This window comes from Salvelinus sp. IW2-2015, linkage group LG19 (assembly GCF_002910315.2).
Source record: "Salvelinus sp. IW2-2015 linkage group LG19, ASM291031v2, whole genome shotgun sequence".
Taxonomy (NCBI): Eukaryota; Metazoa; Chordata; class Actinopteri; order Salmoniformes; family Salmonidae; genus Salvelinus; species Salvelinus sp. IW2-2015.
Window position 1 is genome coordinate 37575668 of NC_036859.1, and position 14639 is coordinate 37590306.

At 40.4% G+C, this 14639-nt stretch overlaps 1 protein-coding gene across 1 annotated transcript; it reads left to right on the top strand.

The window, feature by feature from the left end:
- The first annotated feature begins 1667 nt into the window (after positions 1–1667).
- On the top strand, positions 1668–11374 carry riok1 (RIO kinase 1 (yeast)). Its single transcript, XM_024010184.1, has 17 exons — positions 1668–1806; positions 2745–2946; positions 3173–3263; positions 4068–4137; positions 4263–4305; positions 4907–4999; positions 5361–5473; positions 5932–6012; positions 7405–7491; positions 7979–8116; positions 8444–8547; positions 9056–9162; positions 9369–9434; positions 9556–9675; positions 9900–9953; positions 10236–10367; positions 10752–11374. Exons 1-17 carry the CDS (start codon positions 1751–1753, stop codon positions 10860–10862), a joined length of 1668 nt encoding a protein of 555 aa, XP_023865952.1. The 5' UTR covers positions 1668–1750; the 3' UTR covers positions 10863–11374.
- The last annotated feature ends 3265 nt before the right edge of the window (positions 11375–14639 follow it).

Genomic DNA, 14639 nt, shown 5'->3' on the forward strand with positions numbered 1-14639 from the left:
CATGCTGCCGGGCGTCAGGCGGAGCTTGGTTTTTCCCGCCCTTGGAAATCCCTTTTGGGGCGACCCACTGACCAGAGCACTCACTGACCAGAGCACTCACTTGACCAGAGCACCCACTGATCAGAGCACCCACTGACCAGAGCACCCACTGACCAGAGCACCCACTGACCAGAGCACCCACTGGACCAGAAGCAGCTCACTGACCAGAACACCGACTGATCAGAGCACCCACTGACCGAGCACTCATGGACCAGAGCCACCCACTTGATTCAAGAGCACCACTGACCAGAGCACCCACTGACCAGAGCACCCACTGACCAGAGCACTCACTGATGGGAGCGGCCATTTGTATTGTCTGTGTACTGTATTGTTGTTTTAAAGAAAGAAAAACAATTATTATATATATATATATATATATATATAGATATATATACAGTACCAGTCAAAAGTTTGGACGCACCTTCTCATTCATTGGTTTTTCTTCTCAACCAGCTTCACCTGGAATGCTTTTCCAACAGTCTTGAAGGAGTTTCCACATATGCTGTGCACTTGTTGGCTGCTTTTCCTTCACTCTGCGGTCCAACTCATCCCAAACCATCTCAATTGGGTTGAGGTCAGGTGATTGTGGAGGCCAGGTCATCTGATGCAGCACTCCATCACTCTCCTTCTTGGTCAAATAGCCCTTACACAGCTTTGAGGTGTGTCGGGTCATTGTGGGCACTATGGGTCACCACTATCGTCTGGGCTTGTGCCTAGCCGGTAATACACTAGTGTCCCCCAGTGACCGGTTCTTACATAAAACATCCTCCATTCAGGCTGCAAAGCCATCGCTTTCCACCTTAACTAACATTAATGACGTGCCGCCCAACAACAAAAAAATGAAAAAATATGCATACTGTCTTAATAAAACACAATTTTACACCACCATGCTACAGTGGCTAATGCTACTTCCTGATGTTGCACCCTGCATTCAACCAGGGGTAATGCCACATTCACGTGCTAGACCAAAATAGGAAACTCTGACATTTTGGACATATTTTTTTATATATTTTTTTTTAGGTTTGTAGGCAGACTACACTCATAAGGTGTATTTCCACCACACACTGTATGAGTTAGTAAAAAACAAACATCCCAAAAAACAAAAGCTGTTTTGGTTGAAAAAATTCAGACTAATTACCAAAAACAAGAAACACTAACCAAAATTCCCTCTACTACCCTAAAAACCTGTACTCCTTCAGTTGGATTTAAATGTCTACATGTCCGACTTGCTAACTGGTTGTAGTTATATGTATAATGCGTTCCACTTTCAATGAGTTAGCAAGTCAGAAATGTCAGAGTTCCGAATAGTCGCAGAATATTGAGGTTGTGGTGGCAGCTGCAGAGAAGTATTTGGGTGTGCGAGACTTGACATCAGAAGTGTCACAGGGTGTGTTAAGGGGTGGTGTCCCATCCTTCAGGTTGTTGGACTGAGGTAGGACTAATATATTTGAATAGTGGAGTAGGGTGGTCTTATTTTTTATGTTTTTGTGAGTGTAGTGTTAGATGGTAAGGTATATATATATTTTTTTATTCAAGCAAAGTATAAGGTAGTTATACTCCAGTGTAGCAGGTGGCGGTAATGCAACATTTATTGGATGCCAACCGCTGTTAAACCTCATCGAAGAAGAAGAAAAATAGAAGGAAGTGTGTAGAAACAGACAAGCTTCGTACACGAGTTGCTACTCACATTGGAGTAAAATACTGAATTGAAATGTCCATGGCCCAGATTGTACCAGGACAGTTTGATGATGCGGATGAATCAAACAGGTGTCGACAAATATCATTTATTTGTAGCCCTTTACTGCTAGTCGTACTTATATCCTTGTTTGTTGTTGCTAGCATGCGTGGCATTAACGTTATCTAGCTAACGTTAGCTACCAACCACTTACACCACAGGCATATAGCTAGCTATAGCTAAGTATTTAACTATTTCATTGTTTGAACAACTTATTGGATATGTAAAAAAAAGCGTGTTGAATTTGTATTTCACAACATGAGTTTTGACTAAATGATCTAGCTAGCTACTTTAACCAACTAACTGTATCACAACCTGCCGTGACTGGGAGTCCTATAGGGCGGCGCACAATTGGCCCAGCGTAGTCCGGGTTTGTCAGATGTAGGCCGTCGTTGTAAATAACAATTTGTTCTTAACTGACTTGCTTAGTTAAATAAAAAATTAAAACGCTAGTAGAGTTGTGCCCATGTCCTGTGCCTACTCACTTAGTGTTAGCTAGTATCCAAAAGCCCGGCAGATGGCGATATTGTTGTACGCAGCCAGCTTATACATTCATATCCACAGTGGACTGGTTCGTACGTAACATTCTCCATTCAGGTTACAAATTGCGTTGATTTCCTCCCTAACTCAATTTAATGGCGAGAAGGCTGAGAGAACTGGGAAAATATGTATAATTTCCCACAATCATGCGCCAGAATATCGCCATCTGCCGGTCTTTGGGCTGGCTAGCTAGTATAAAACGTTATCTATAAAACAAGGTAGCCCATGTTTCTTTACATTGCATTTAGCATGGCAAATCTAGCAGAGGTTATTCAAGGAACGTATGTTATGACTCAAGACAAACAGCACACTACATGTCATGTATTGCCCCTCCCATTGTTCATGTAGCTAGCTAAGCCAGTTATGTGCTTCCTTTCTGTCACTGTCTCAATGTACAGAGCCTGACACTAGCTATGTTTCTCTTAAATAGTGTTGCCATCACCCAACCAGCTGAGGAGATGCTTGCAGTAGAGGGCCAGGTCAGTGGAGTTAGCCTGGACACACAATATCATGATTTGTGTGAATATGATGATGAGGAGGAGGAAGAAGAGGATGATGATGATTGGGACTGGGATGAGACTGGGGACTTGACCAAACGCTACATGGCTAATAGAACAGGAATGAATCACCAGGTAAGTTCAGGACCTCAACATATTCTGGGCCATGTCCCAGGCTGATGTGGTGTTGAGTCCCAGGCAGCCCAAAATGGAACTTTATAGACTATCAGAAAATCAATCATTATTTCAGAATGTACATGTACTAGTGGAGTTTGATAATAATCTGCTCCCATAGCAGAAGCCAATATTGGGTATATGAGACGATGAAGCAAACTGATGTCATCTGTTTTTGTTTTTTCAGGCAAATAAACAAAATCTTAGTAACAAATCACAGAAACTGTCAACCCCCACTGACAAAGCTCTGAGGAAGTTTGAACACAAAATTAATTTAGGTGAGTTCAAGTAGAATATTTAGTGCTGAGCGATGAACTGACATTTTGGCAATTTTTCATTTTTTAAACAACTAATTGACGACTATTTTAATTTAATGATTATTTTAATTCAATTTCGTTCTGTATTTCTATCTGAGCTCAATGCGCACATTTCAGTTTCTCTAGAGATAAATCAAGATCCACCCTGAACTGTGCGCCGTAGTAGGGAGTTGTAGTTTCCAACAGGCCAATATTCTACATATTTTGGCGCATAAAACGTGGTAATTAACTACAATGACCATAATCCATTGCACATCTACTTGTACAGTCTGTTTCTTTTACGCCTGCTACTGAAGAGACAAGCATGCACGATTGTGAGGTCATATAGAGAGCAGCTGTTGCTTAGCGACATCTCTACCTGAAATGATGAAAGTGATTGATAGTTGGTGTTCAGCATGCCTTATTTACTACAAAATTGTGATTTTTGTCAGACAGCATAGGCAGTAGCTCTATAGAGATGACTTGGAGTGAAATAATAAAAGTAATCAAATAATATACACAACAACTGAAATATTTTATTAAAGTAATGTGGATAAATTATGGTTAATACCATCATGGGACTTTTATTAGTTGTTTTATTCTGTGTTATAGCATTCAACCCAAATAATCGCAAACCGTGGTATTTTTTTGATAATCCAACCAGAAACCGAACAGTCCTCAAAGCACCAATCGCTCAGCACTAAGTATTTTAGCTGGGTAGATGGATAATACAATGTGAGAATTAACTGTATAGAGCTCTGAATGTGTTATTTTGTTTTACTGTAGATAAGCTCAACTATGCTGACTCTGTGATCAACAAAGTGACCGTGATGCAGAAACAACAAAATGCTGACACGTACGTAACCTGTCACTGAACATGACATTCATCATGACATTGCACTGCTTGGAATAAAGAGTACTTTTATTTCTGTTATAGTATAAAGAATAATTTTGTTGGCTGTTTGTGGTTCCTTCCGCTAGGTTTCGAGTGAAAGACAAATCTGATCGGGCTACAGTTGAGCAGGTGTGCTTTTAAAAATAGTTTTATTCCCGTTGGAGTTTTATAGTGTGTGTGTTTATATATATTACACATACATACATACATACATAAATACATGCATACAGTGTTTTTGGGAAGTATTCAGACCCCTTGACTTTTCCTACATTTTGTTACATTACAGTCTTATTCAAAAATGTATAAAATCATTTTCACCCTCATCAATCTACACAAAATACCCCATAATGACAAAGTGAAAACACATTTGTAATTTTTTTTTCAAGAAGGCTTAAGATTGTATTTGCTGCCAAAGGTGCTTCAACAAAGTACTGAGTGAAAGGGTCTGAATAATTATGTAAATGTGATATTTCAGTTTTTTTTTTTTTTGGTAAATTAGTCAACATTTCTTAACCTGTTTTTGGTTTGTCATTATGGGGTATTGTCTATAGATTGATTAGAAAAATATCCCAATTGAATCAATAGTACTAAATCAGAGATGAAAATGACATGTTATTTTATGTGGTGATGACATTCTGTTTGGATTTCATACCTGATTTCATTGTAAGCATAAGCCTGAGAAACAGAAAATCAACAGTGAATTGATTTCCTTGTATTGTTTGTTTGAAAGGTGTTGGACCCGCGGACGCGTATGATTCTGTTTAAGATGCTCAGCAGGGGTGTCATTTCAGAGATCAATGGCTGTATCAGCACAGGCAAAGAGGCAAGTTGATCGCACAACGTCATGAGGCAAACGTATCCACCACTGTGGAACACTCGGGCCTCCCCGAGTAGCGCAGCGGTCTAAGGCACTGCATCTCATTGCCAGAGGCATCACTACAGACCCTGGTTCGATCCCGGGCTGTATTACAATCCGGCCGTGATCAGGAGTCCCCATAGGGCGGCGCACAATTGGCCCAGCGTCGTCAGGGTTTGGCCGGGTTAGGCCGTCATTGTAAATAATAATTTGTTCTTAACTGACTTTTCTAGTTATATTTATAAAAATAAATAAAAAATGTGGGCAACTTATCGTCCTACGAATGGCATATTCAGTTTCATTATTTCAAAGTGCTTTTTACCAACAGGCAAATGTTTACCACGCAACCACTGCCAATGGTGAGAGCAGAGCCATCAAGATCTACAAGACCTCCATCTTACTGTTCAAGGACCGTGACAAATATGTTAGTGGAGAATTCAGGTGAACAGCATTTCCTGGCTTGTCTAAGATGGTGTTATAAAACCAAGACCTAAAAGTAACCAATATTTCAGAAGGGGTCAATGTGGAACTAACTATTTGGTGAGGTCTGTTGTGTACCGTAGGAATGGGCATTTGAAAGATTCCGTGTTGGATTTACTCGCATTGAAAAATATTTGAGTACTCACATGTTAGCGTTTTTTAAATGTGAAATAGGGCTGAAAGTAAAACTTTTTTTTTACTGCACTTTACCTACTCTACAAACAAACGCATATTAGTTGATTTTGTCAGTGCTTAGAAATGTAACCTGCTAAATAATTGCAATTTTATATTGAGTACCTGTATGGGATTATTAATCCAATATAAACTAATCGAGTACTCACCCCCATCCCTAGCGTACAGTAGACTTGGATTGCATCAGCCATGTTTAAAGCTGATGAAGTCTGTCGTCTGCCCTCCAGGTTCCGCCATGGCTACTGTAAAGGAAACCCCAGGAAGATGGTGCGAACCTGGGCCGAGAAGGAGATGAGAAACCTCATCAGGTGAGCAGCCCCAAGATGAGCCATGGGAAAAGTAACCTTGGTTACGCTTTATTTTACGCCCGGTTTAAGGTGGTATTTACCCTCTTTACACTCATACCCGTATACTGGTTGAAAATTGCAGATTTGGGCACTAATAAGAGCCTAAATTGGAACGCGGTGGCTGTACAGTAACATGCTGTACATGACGTCAGAGCTCAGACTGCGCTTCACAGCTCTGTGTGGGTTTTGACTGACAGACAATCTGAACTTGAGCACTGCATGCGACAAGAAGTTGCGTCCGTCCCTTCCGCTATAATTGGGCTTTTGCTAAATGTTTTGTCTGAGTGAGGGAAATGCTGTAAATTAAGAGAACTTTATGTATTTTTAAAGATTAATTTTTTATGCATATGGACATTCTGTCATCTTTTATTTCAGCTCATGAAACATGGGATCAACACTTTTTTTTATTTTTTATTTTTTTTACATGTTGCTTTCATATTGTTGTTCAATATTCTTAGGAAATATGCACACTTTGGAGAGGTCTGTGTGTGTGTATCCACTTTGAGACACCAGTTAGTCCTCTGTCTCAAACCCTTGTCATTCTCTTGTCTTATGTTGCACCTACAACACATTGTCCACGAATTTTCTCATCGTGTTACTGAAGGTATCCAGAGGATTTTCAGATTTCGCTATCAACAAAATGCAGCGAAAAGTACAGTAAATGTAAAATGCGCATAAAACCAAGTGTAATGTTTGGATTCAGTCTTGTCAGGTGAACTGTCGTCCTCACATTTGGTCTAATAATTTTTCCCATAATCTCCAGACTGTTTCAATTGCTACCATGCTTATGCATGTACTTTTCATATTCCTTCTGTAAGAAACATTTTAATTTAGTGTAAATGGTTAAGAACCTATACTAGATACCTTCTGGAACATCAAATAATTCAACATCATTGGGTAACCACCTGGCACCATTGGGCAACTACCTGGCACCAAATGGTACAAGCCTACGCTTGTGTCAATGAATAACCTTTGACCCTAAATTAACAAGTTTTAATTCGTTTTGAAAACTGACTGGAAAAGGGGAGGGACTACTTGGACTTGTCCAATAAGAGTGAGGGAAATGCTGTAAATTAAGAGAACTTTATGTTCCCGTGTGGCTCAGTTGGTAGAGCATGGCGCTTGCAACGCCAGGGTTGTGGGTTCATTCCCCACGGGGGGACCAGGATGAATATGTATGAACTTTCCAATTTGTAAGTCGCTCTGGATAAGAGCGTCTGCTAAATGACTTAAATGTAAATGTTAAATGTAAGAAACGCCGGTTTTCCGTTTCACTTGCAACACTCTGCGGTGTACCCGAAAGAATTTACGACCCTGTGTTTTTGCTTGTCTCTCCCTACTGCCTGTCTCCAGGTTGCAGACGGCAGGCATCCCGAGTCCGGAGCCAATCATGCTGCGTAGCCACGTACTCCTTATGAGTTTCATCGGCAAGGATGACATGTGAGTATGATCAGGCTTCGTTTCTGTTTTAACATGTCAATATTATATACCGGTTTGTTTGGTTTGTATGTCTGGCTTAAAGGTTGTTTCCTAGTTCTATGTGTAAGTTCTGGTTTTATCTAGCCTGTATGTATGTGTGTAGTGAAGTTGTGGTCCAAATGAATTCTCTCAAGAAGGACAATAAACAATTAACTTATTCAACTGTAGTCATTGCTAATGTGATGAATTGAGAGCAAATAGGTTCAATAGGGGGTTTGTTCTGGAACTTCTGGTAACTACTGTTAAGGCTATGTTTTTCTATACTTTGACTATGTCAATGTTGAACATTGTTGTTTTTGCTGCTGTGTTATAGCAGTGTGTGTGTGGTGTTTGAGATACATTCTACGCTGGTCTGCACACAAATCTACGTTCACTATAGCAAATTGATGAACGTGGATGCTTCTCCGGGCTTTTAAAGATCTGTTTTAATCTGTATCTCTGGTCCCAGACCTGCTCCTCTGTTGAAGAACGCTTCCCTGTCCGAGTCCAAAGCGCGTGAGCTGTACCTCCAGGTGATACACAACATGAGGGTTATGTACCAAGAGGCCCGGCTGGTCCATTCAGACCTCAGTGAGTTCAACATGCTGTAAGTTCCCTCCTGTTATCTGACGTGTGTGTGAACTAAGCTTATTAGTTATATTCATAAGGCATTTCTTCTTCGTTATATATTCATAGAGAATCAATGGTGTTGTATCATACATTGAAATTACCATTTGAATTGAACAACAGGAAATATTACTGATTGTGCCTTTAAGTAAAAACCCTTCCATTGGTGCAATTATGGAAGTTCCGATCGCTGCAAGTGTAATTTTGTCAGATACTGGGGTTGACTAAATTCATACATTCAATTGTATTAATTTTAATATATATCTTTTATTATTATTATTTTTTAAATTATTGCTTATCTTTCAAGGTACAACGACGGTGACGCCTACATCATCGACGTGTCCCAGTCTGTGGAGCACGACCACCCCCACGCTCTGGAGTTCCTGCGCAAAGACTGTACCAATGTCAATGGTACGTGTGGTCCAGGCCCGTATTCACATAGACGCCAGAGAAAGAGTTCTGATACCAGATCAGTTTAGCCTTTTACCATCATAATACATATGGCTAGGGGGAGATCCTAGATCAGTGCTCGGTGACGTTGTCAACCAACCACAGCCTTAATGCTTGTGGGTAATAGAATATAGCATTTCTAAATCGCAGATTCTTTCTTTATTATTTGACAAAGCGTCCTTTAGCCATATCGTTCTAATATTCTAAAAGGTTTTCGCAAACAAAACATGTATGAAAGTTCTGTTTTGTTTAATATCGTCAAATGGTGCTACATTTGATCTGAGATTGCCGTCACTTCAACCTGACATGCACGTAGTATGTGAAACGTAGAGGTTAATGTAGACAGAGGTTATAAGACAAGAGGCAGTGCATATACTAGGGAGTGTCCAGTGCCTATGGTTTCTGTTGAAGTATGAGGGTATGAGTTTGAATGAAAGACTCCATGAGATTTGGTCCTGTGTTCCTCAAGACTTTTTCCTGAAGCGAGGTGTAGCGGCGATGACGTTGCGCGAGCTCTTTGAGTTTGTCACCGATCCCTCCATCACCAGCAGCAACATCAACCTCTACTTGGAAAAGGTAGGGGGGGGGGGCATGTTTCATTTGATGTGAAGTTTGCTTATCTACACGATTGAATCATAACCGTATGCTGTTTTTTTTGTATTTGTTTTGTCAAGTCAAAAGTTGCACTGTGGGCGCTCAGTGCGTTTCTGTGCACGCTCAGTACTCAGCGAGCATGGCCATTTGATATGCCTGTGTTCATGATGGCTCTCTTCTCATTGTAGGCGATGGACATTGCTTCCGAGAGGACGGCAGAGGAGAGGTCCAATCAGGATAGTGTGAATGAGGAGGTAAAGGCTGATTTTTATTTCATTTTTTAAAGATCTGATAACCATGAAGGTGAAATGTTTTTTGAGCTCCTCCACGATATTCTAACGTTCTCTGTTTTGGTTTATTGTTGAACTGTGACAGGTGTTTAAGAACGCGTACATCCCACGCACGCTTACAGAAGTGAGCCACTACGAACGTGACGTGGATGCCATGACAAACATGAAAGACGACGAGTCCTCGCGCAACATGCAGAATGACAACGTGAGTTGACTAAAACCCTGGTGTAACCGCTCAAACACACCATTCTGATACCAAAGTAGTCAACAACCCCCTAACTCATGGTTCACTTAAACGTATGCACAATTACAGGTTTCTCTACTTCCTGATATTTATTGTTACTTTTTTCAGTAGCAATGTGACTGATCCAACCCCTACACTGTGTGATTTATTAATCTGTCTCTTCCGTGTTGATGGCTGTGATATAGATCCTCTACCAGACAGTGACGGGCCTGAAGAAGGATCTGTCTGGAGTTCAGACAGTAAGTCATACTCAATGCCACCATTTTCCCTTGTGAATTGGCAGAAAAGGTTACATGTCCATTAGAGAGGTTGATATTTTTTTTAGAGGTATGGCTTTCTGTGTCGACTGTCAACTGAAATAAACAGATTTTAATAATGGCTTCTATTGAGAATAAAGTAATGTGTGGTTGTGAATATTTTTACCATGACCCTGCATGAGTTGAGGAATGGGTAAGTATGATTGTTTATTGACTGTTGTAAATGTTTAATTGTTGACTGTTATTTCGTCCCTCCATTTGTAGGTACCTGCCCTGCTGCAGGACTGTGATGTGGAGGAGAGCTCAAGTTCAGAGGATGAAGATGAAGATGAGGATGAAGATGAGGATGGTGGCAAAAAGGAGTCTGTGGGAGAGGAGTCTCAGATTGACAAGAAGGTATGTTTCTATTAAGGCTGTGAAGGTGAATTTGTCAAGTAATCTTGCAATATTTTACTGCGATCAGCAAATAAAAAATCTTATTGCATTGGAGGTATGAATAAAAAATAAATAAGGAAATTACAAAATTGACCACCAGAGGGAGTGAGCACCTTGTGGTTATTGTAACCCTGCAGCTGTGCCCACTATTTTTAGGTTATTACATGGCCTATACAAAACTACATCTGGAGCATGTTCTGCAAATATCCCAAACTATTTTGATTTCTTTCAGTCTGAATTTAAGTCACCTAAAATTACATCAATGTTTTAATCTAACATTCTATACCCAACCCGGTTTGTTTTAATCTAACATTCTATACCCAAACCTGTTTCTGCGTTTCTTAGGAGATGAAGAAACTGGCCAAGGAGGCCCAGAGGGAAAAGAGAAAAAACAAAACACCGAAACACGTGAAGAAGAGAAAGGAGAGGGTTTCAAAGATGAAGAAAGGCAAATGAGTAGACTCAGGAATACGCCAGACCTAAACATGAACTTTTATCCCAGTGACTTTATGAACTGATGTGAACCTCCATGCTCAACACACAGGCCTTCAGTAACACTGTAGTGAAACTGGTGAACAGAAGTGCAGTATTAGGCCACACTAACAGCCAGTGAAAAAATATGACATGTTTATTATATAAGAAGTATGTGGGGAAAAATATTGTTGACCATGTCAGGTGTCATGCACAATGCTTTTAGTGTTTTATGATAATCGCTATAGAAAAGCAGTTCAATTAAATGTAAAAAAAAAATTATAAATACATAAGTCTAAATGAGGTTGTACTTTACCTTGAAACATTTTACTAAAGAGGTTTCAAGGCTCTTCTATGTACAGTTACTGCAACAGCTTGCAGGGCTGTACTAAAGCTAGTCATTACGAAACCAAAATAACCACATGAAAATTGTGGCTTGCAACCAGCCAGTCCTCACATTTTATAGGGATGGAAATAATTAAATATTATTTACCTCATGTTTGTAGTGTACATTTTTATTTAACATTAAGTACTTAATTTCACTTTACTAATTTTATTGTGCCCATAGAGAAAGTGTATTTCTTCTGGAAACCAATTGCCTGCATTTGAATCCAATCCAAGACGTTATTTTATTTAACCAGGTAGGCCAGTTGAGAACAAGTTCTCATTTACAACTGCGACCTGGCCAAGATAAAGCATAGCAGTGCGACACAAACAACAGAGTTACACGTGGAATAAACAAACATAGTGTGCAAATGAGGTAAGATAAGGGAGGTAAAGCAATAAATAAGCCATAGTGGCAAAATAATTACAATTTAGCAATTAAACACTGGAGTGATAGATGTGCAAGTAGAGATACTGAGGTGCAAAGGAGCAAGATAAATAACAGTATGGGGATGTGGTATTTGGATGGGCTATTTACAGATGCAGTGATCTGTAAGCTGCTCTGACAGCTGGTGCTTAAAGTTGGTGAGGGAGATATGAGTCTCCACCTTCAGTGATTTTTGCAATTTGTTCCAGTCATTGGCAGCAGAGAACTGGAAGGAAAGGCGGCCAAAAGAGGAATTGGCTTTGGGTATGACCAGTGAAACATACCTGCTGGAGCGCGTGGGTGTTGCTATGGTGACCAGTGAGCTGAGATAAGGCAGGGTTTTACCTAGCAAAGACTTATAGATAACCTGTAGCCAGTGGGTTTGGCAACGAATACGAAGCAAGGGCCAGCCAACGAGAGCATACAGGTCGCAGTGGTGGGTAGTATATGGGGCTTTGGTGACAAAACGGATGGCACTGTGATAGACTGCATCCAATTTGCTGAGTAGAGTGTTGGAGGCTATTTTGTAAAWGACATCGCCGAAGTCAAGGATCGGTAGGATAGTCAGTTTTACGAGGGTATGTTTGGCAGCATGAGTGAAGGATGCTTTGTTGCGAAATAGGAAGCCGATTCCAGATTTAATTTTGGATTGGAGATGCTTAATGTGAGTTTGGAAAGAGAGTTTACAGTCTAACCAGACACCTAGGTATTTGTAGATGTCCACATATTCTAAGTCAGAACCATCCAGAGTAGTGATGCTGGACGGGCAGGCAGGTGCTGGTAGCATGCATTTAGTTTTACTTGCATTTAAGAGCAGTTGGAGGCCACGGAAGGAAAGTTATATGGCATTGAAGCTCGTCTGAAGGTTAGTTAACATTGTCCAAAGAAGGGCCAGAAGTATACAGAATGGTGTCGCCTGCGTAGAGGTGGATCAGAGAATCACCAGCAGCAAGAGTGACATCATTGATGTATACAGAGAAAAGAGTCAGCCCGAAAACTGAACCCTGTGGCACCCCCATAGAGACTGCCAGAGGTCCGGACAACAGGCCCTCCGATTTGACACACTGAACTCTGTCTGAGAAGTAGTTGGTGAACCAGGCGAGGAAGTCATTTGAGAAACCAAGGCTGTTGAGTCTGCCGATAAGAATGTGGTGAGTACACAGACGAAAGCCTTGGCCAGGTCTATGAATACAGCTGCACAGTATTGTCTCTTATCGATGGAGGTTATGATATCGTTTAGGACCTTGAGCGTGGCTGAGGTGCACCCATGACCAGCTCGGGAACCAGATTGCATAGCGGAGAAGGTACGGTGGGATTTGAAATGATCGGTGATCTGTTTGTTAACTTGGCTTTTGAAGACCTTAGAAAGGCAGGATAGGATAGATATGGGTCTGTAGCAGTTTGGGTCTAGAGTGTCTCCCCCTTTGAAGAGGGGGATGACCGCGGCAGCTTTCCAATCTTTGGGGATCTCAGACGATACGAGAGGTTGAACAGGCTAGCTCCTTCGGGATCGGTGTCCCTTCCACGGGGTGGTTGAGCTAACGTAGGCTAATGCGATTTGCAAGTAACAAGAACATTTCCCAGGACATAGACATACTGATATTGGCAGAAAGCTTAAATTCTTGTTAATCTAACTGCACTGTCCAATTTACAGTAGCTATTAGTGAAAGAATACCATGCTATTGTTTGAGGAGAGTGCACAGTTTTGAACAAAGTTATTAATAAACAAATTAGGCATATTTGGGCAGTCTTGATAGAAAATGTAACAGAAATGGGCTGGAAAATACATTATGGCCTTTCTCTTGCATTTCAAAGACGGTACAAAAAAATTAGTTTTTTTTCTTTATCTTTTACCAGATCTATTGTGTTATATTCTCCTACATTAATTTCACATTTCCACAAACTTCAAAGTGTTTCCTTTCAAATGGTACCAAGAACATGGTACCAAGAACATGCGTATCCTTGCTTCAGGGCCTGAGTTACAGGCAGTTAGATTTGGGTATGTCATTTTAGGCATTTTTTTTTTAAAGGGGCGGATCCTTAGAGGTTTTACTGTCTAAACATTTGTTTATGATTTCCCTATGTAGACGAAAGTAAGTAAAGCTCTTTAAAACTGAGTCAACCTTATTGATTAAATGGTCTGTTCGTCAGCACCTGAGGCTAAAATGTTTCTCGACACTGTTACATGCAGCTCTGTCTCCATACGAGTACCACAGTATTAGTCATAATACCTAGCGATCAAACAAAATAAATGGTTCCAATTGTTTTTCCACCATTAAAATCCCACACCGGGAAAAATGACTAACACTTAAAAATAAAGGGCTTTGTTTTGTGTAGGCTTACCCTGGCGTGACGTTTTGATAACTGTACATCTATCTCGGACAAGGTGACTTAATATATTCGCCTGTATTTACCCCCCACCCAAAATGAAACGCTAATATGGCTATCGCAAATAAATACAAATGCCATGATGACCTGGACAAGACTGCCGCATCGAGGAAAAGGGTAAATATCTCTAGTTCTTGCAACGGTAACTAAATTTAGTAATAAATAAATTGGCTACATTTCTTTTTAAAAAATTGACAATTCTGTGAACTATCTTGGGCAAGTTTTAAATTGACACAATACGTGTTAGCAAATGTGTCAGCTAGAGATGAGGTGCAGGAGCTAGCAGAGATTTGTAGTCTTACATGATGTCTACTTTGATGCTGAGTAGCATTTTCAAATAAAGCTGAATATATTGATAAAAACCACTGTCTTGTCTTAGAATTACATGGTTATCAAAACGTCATGCCGGGATAAGCCTACACAGGCCTTAAATTTTCCAACATAGGGAATTTTTAGGAACACTTATGTTGGAAAAACAATTGGAGCTGTTTGACCGCTAGTTTATTTATATATTTTTGGGGGTCAAATTGAAAGTTCAAGCAGTGCATATCAATGGATCCGTG

Coding starts and splice junctions, on each gene's coding strand:
- riok1 (XM_024010184.1), top strand. CDS start 1,751: ATGTCCATGGCCCAGATTGTACCAGGACAGTTTGATGATGCGGATGAA. Junction 7,492..7,978: donor TTCATCGGCAAGGATGACAT/GTGAGTATGATC, acceptor CTCTGGTCCCAG/ACCTGCTCCTCTGTTGAAGA. Junction 8,548..9,055: donor AGACTGTACCAATGTCAATG/GTACGTGTGGTC, acceptor GTGTTCCTCAAG/ACTTTTTCCTGAAGCGAGGT.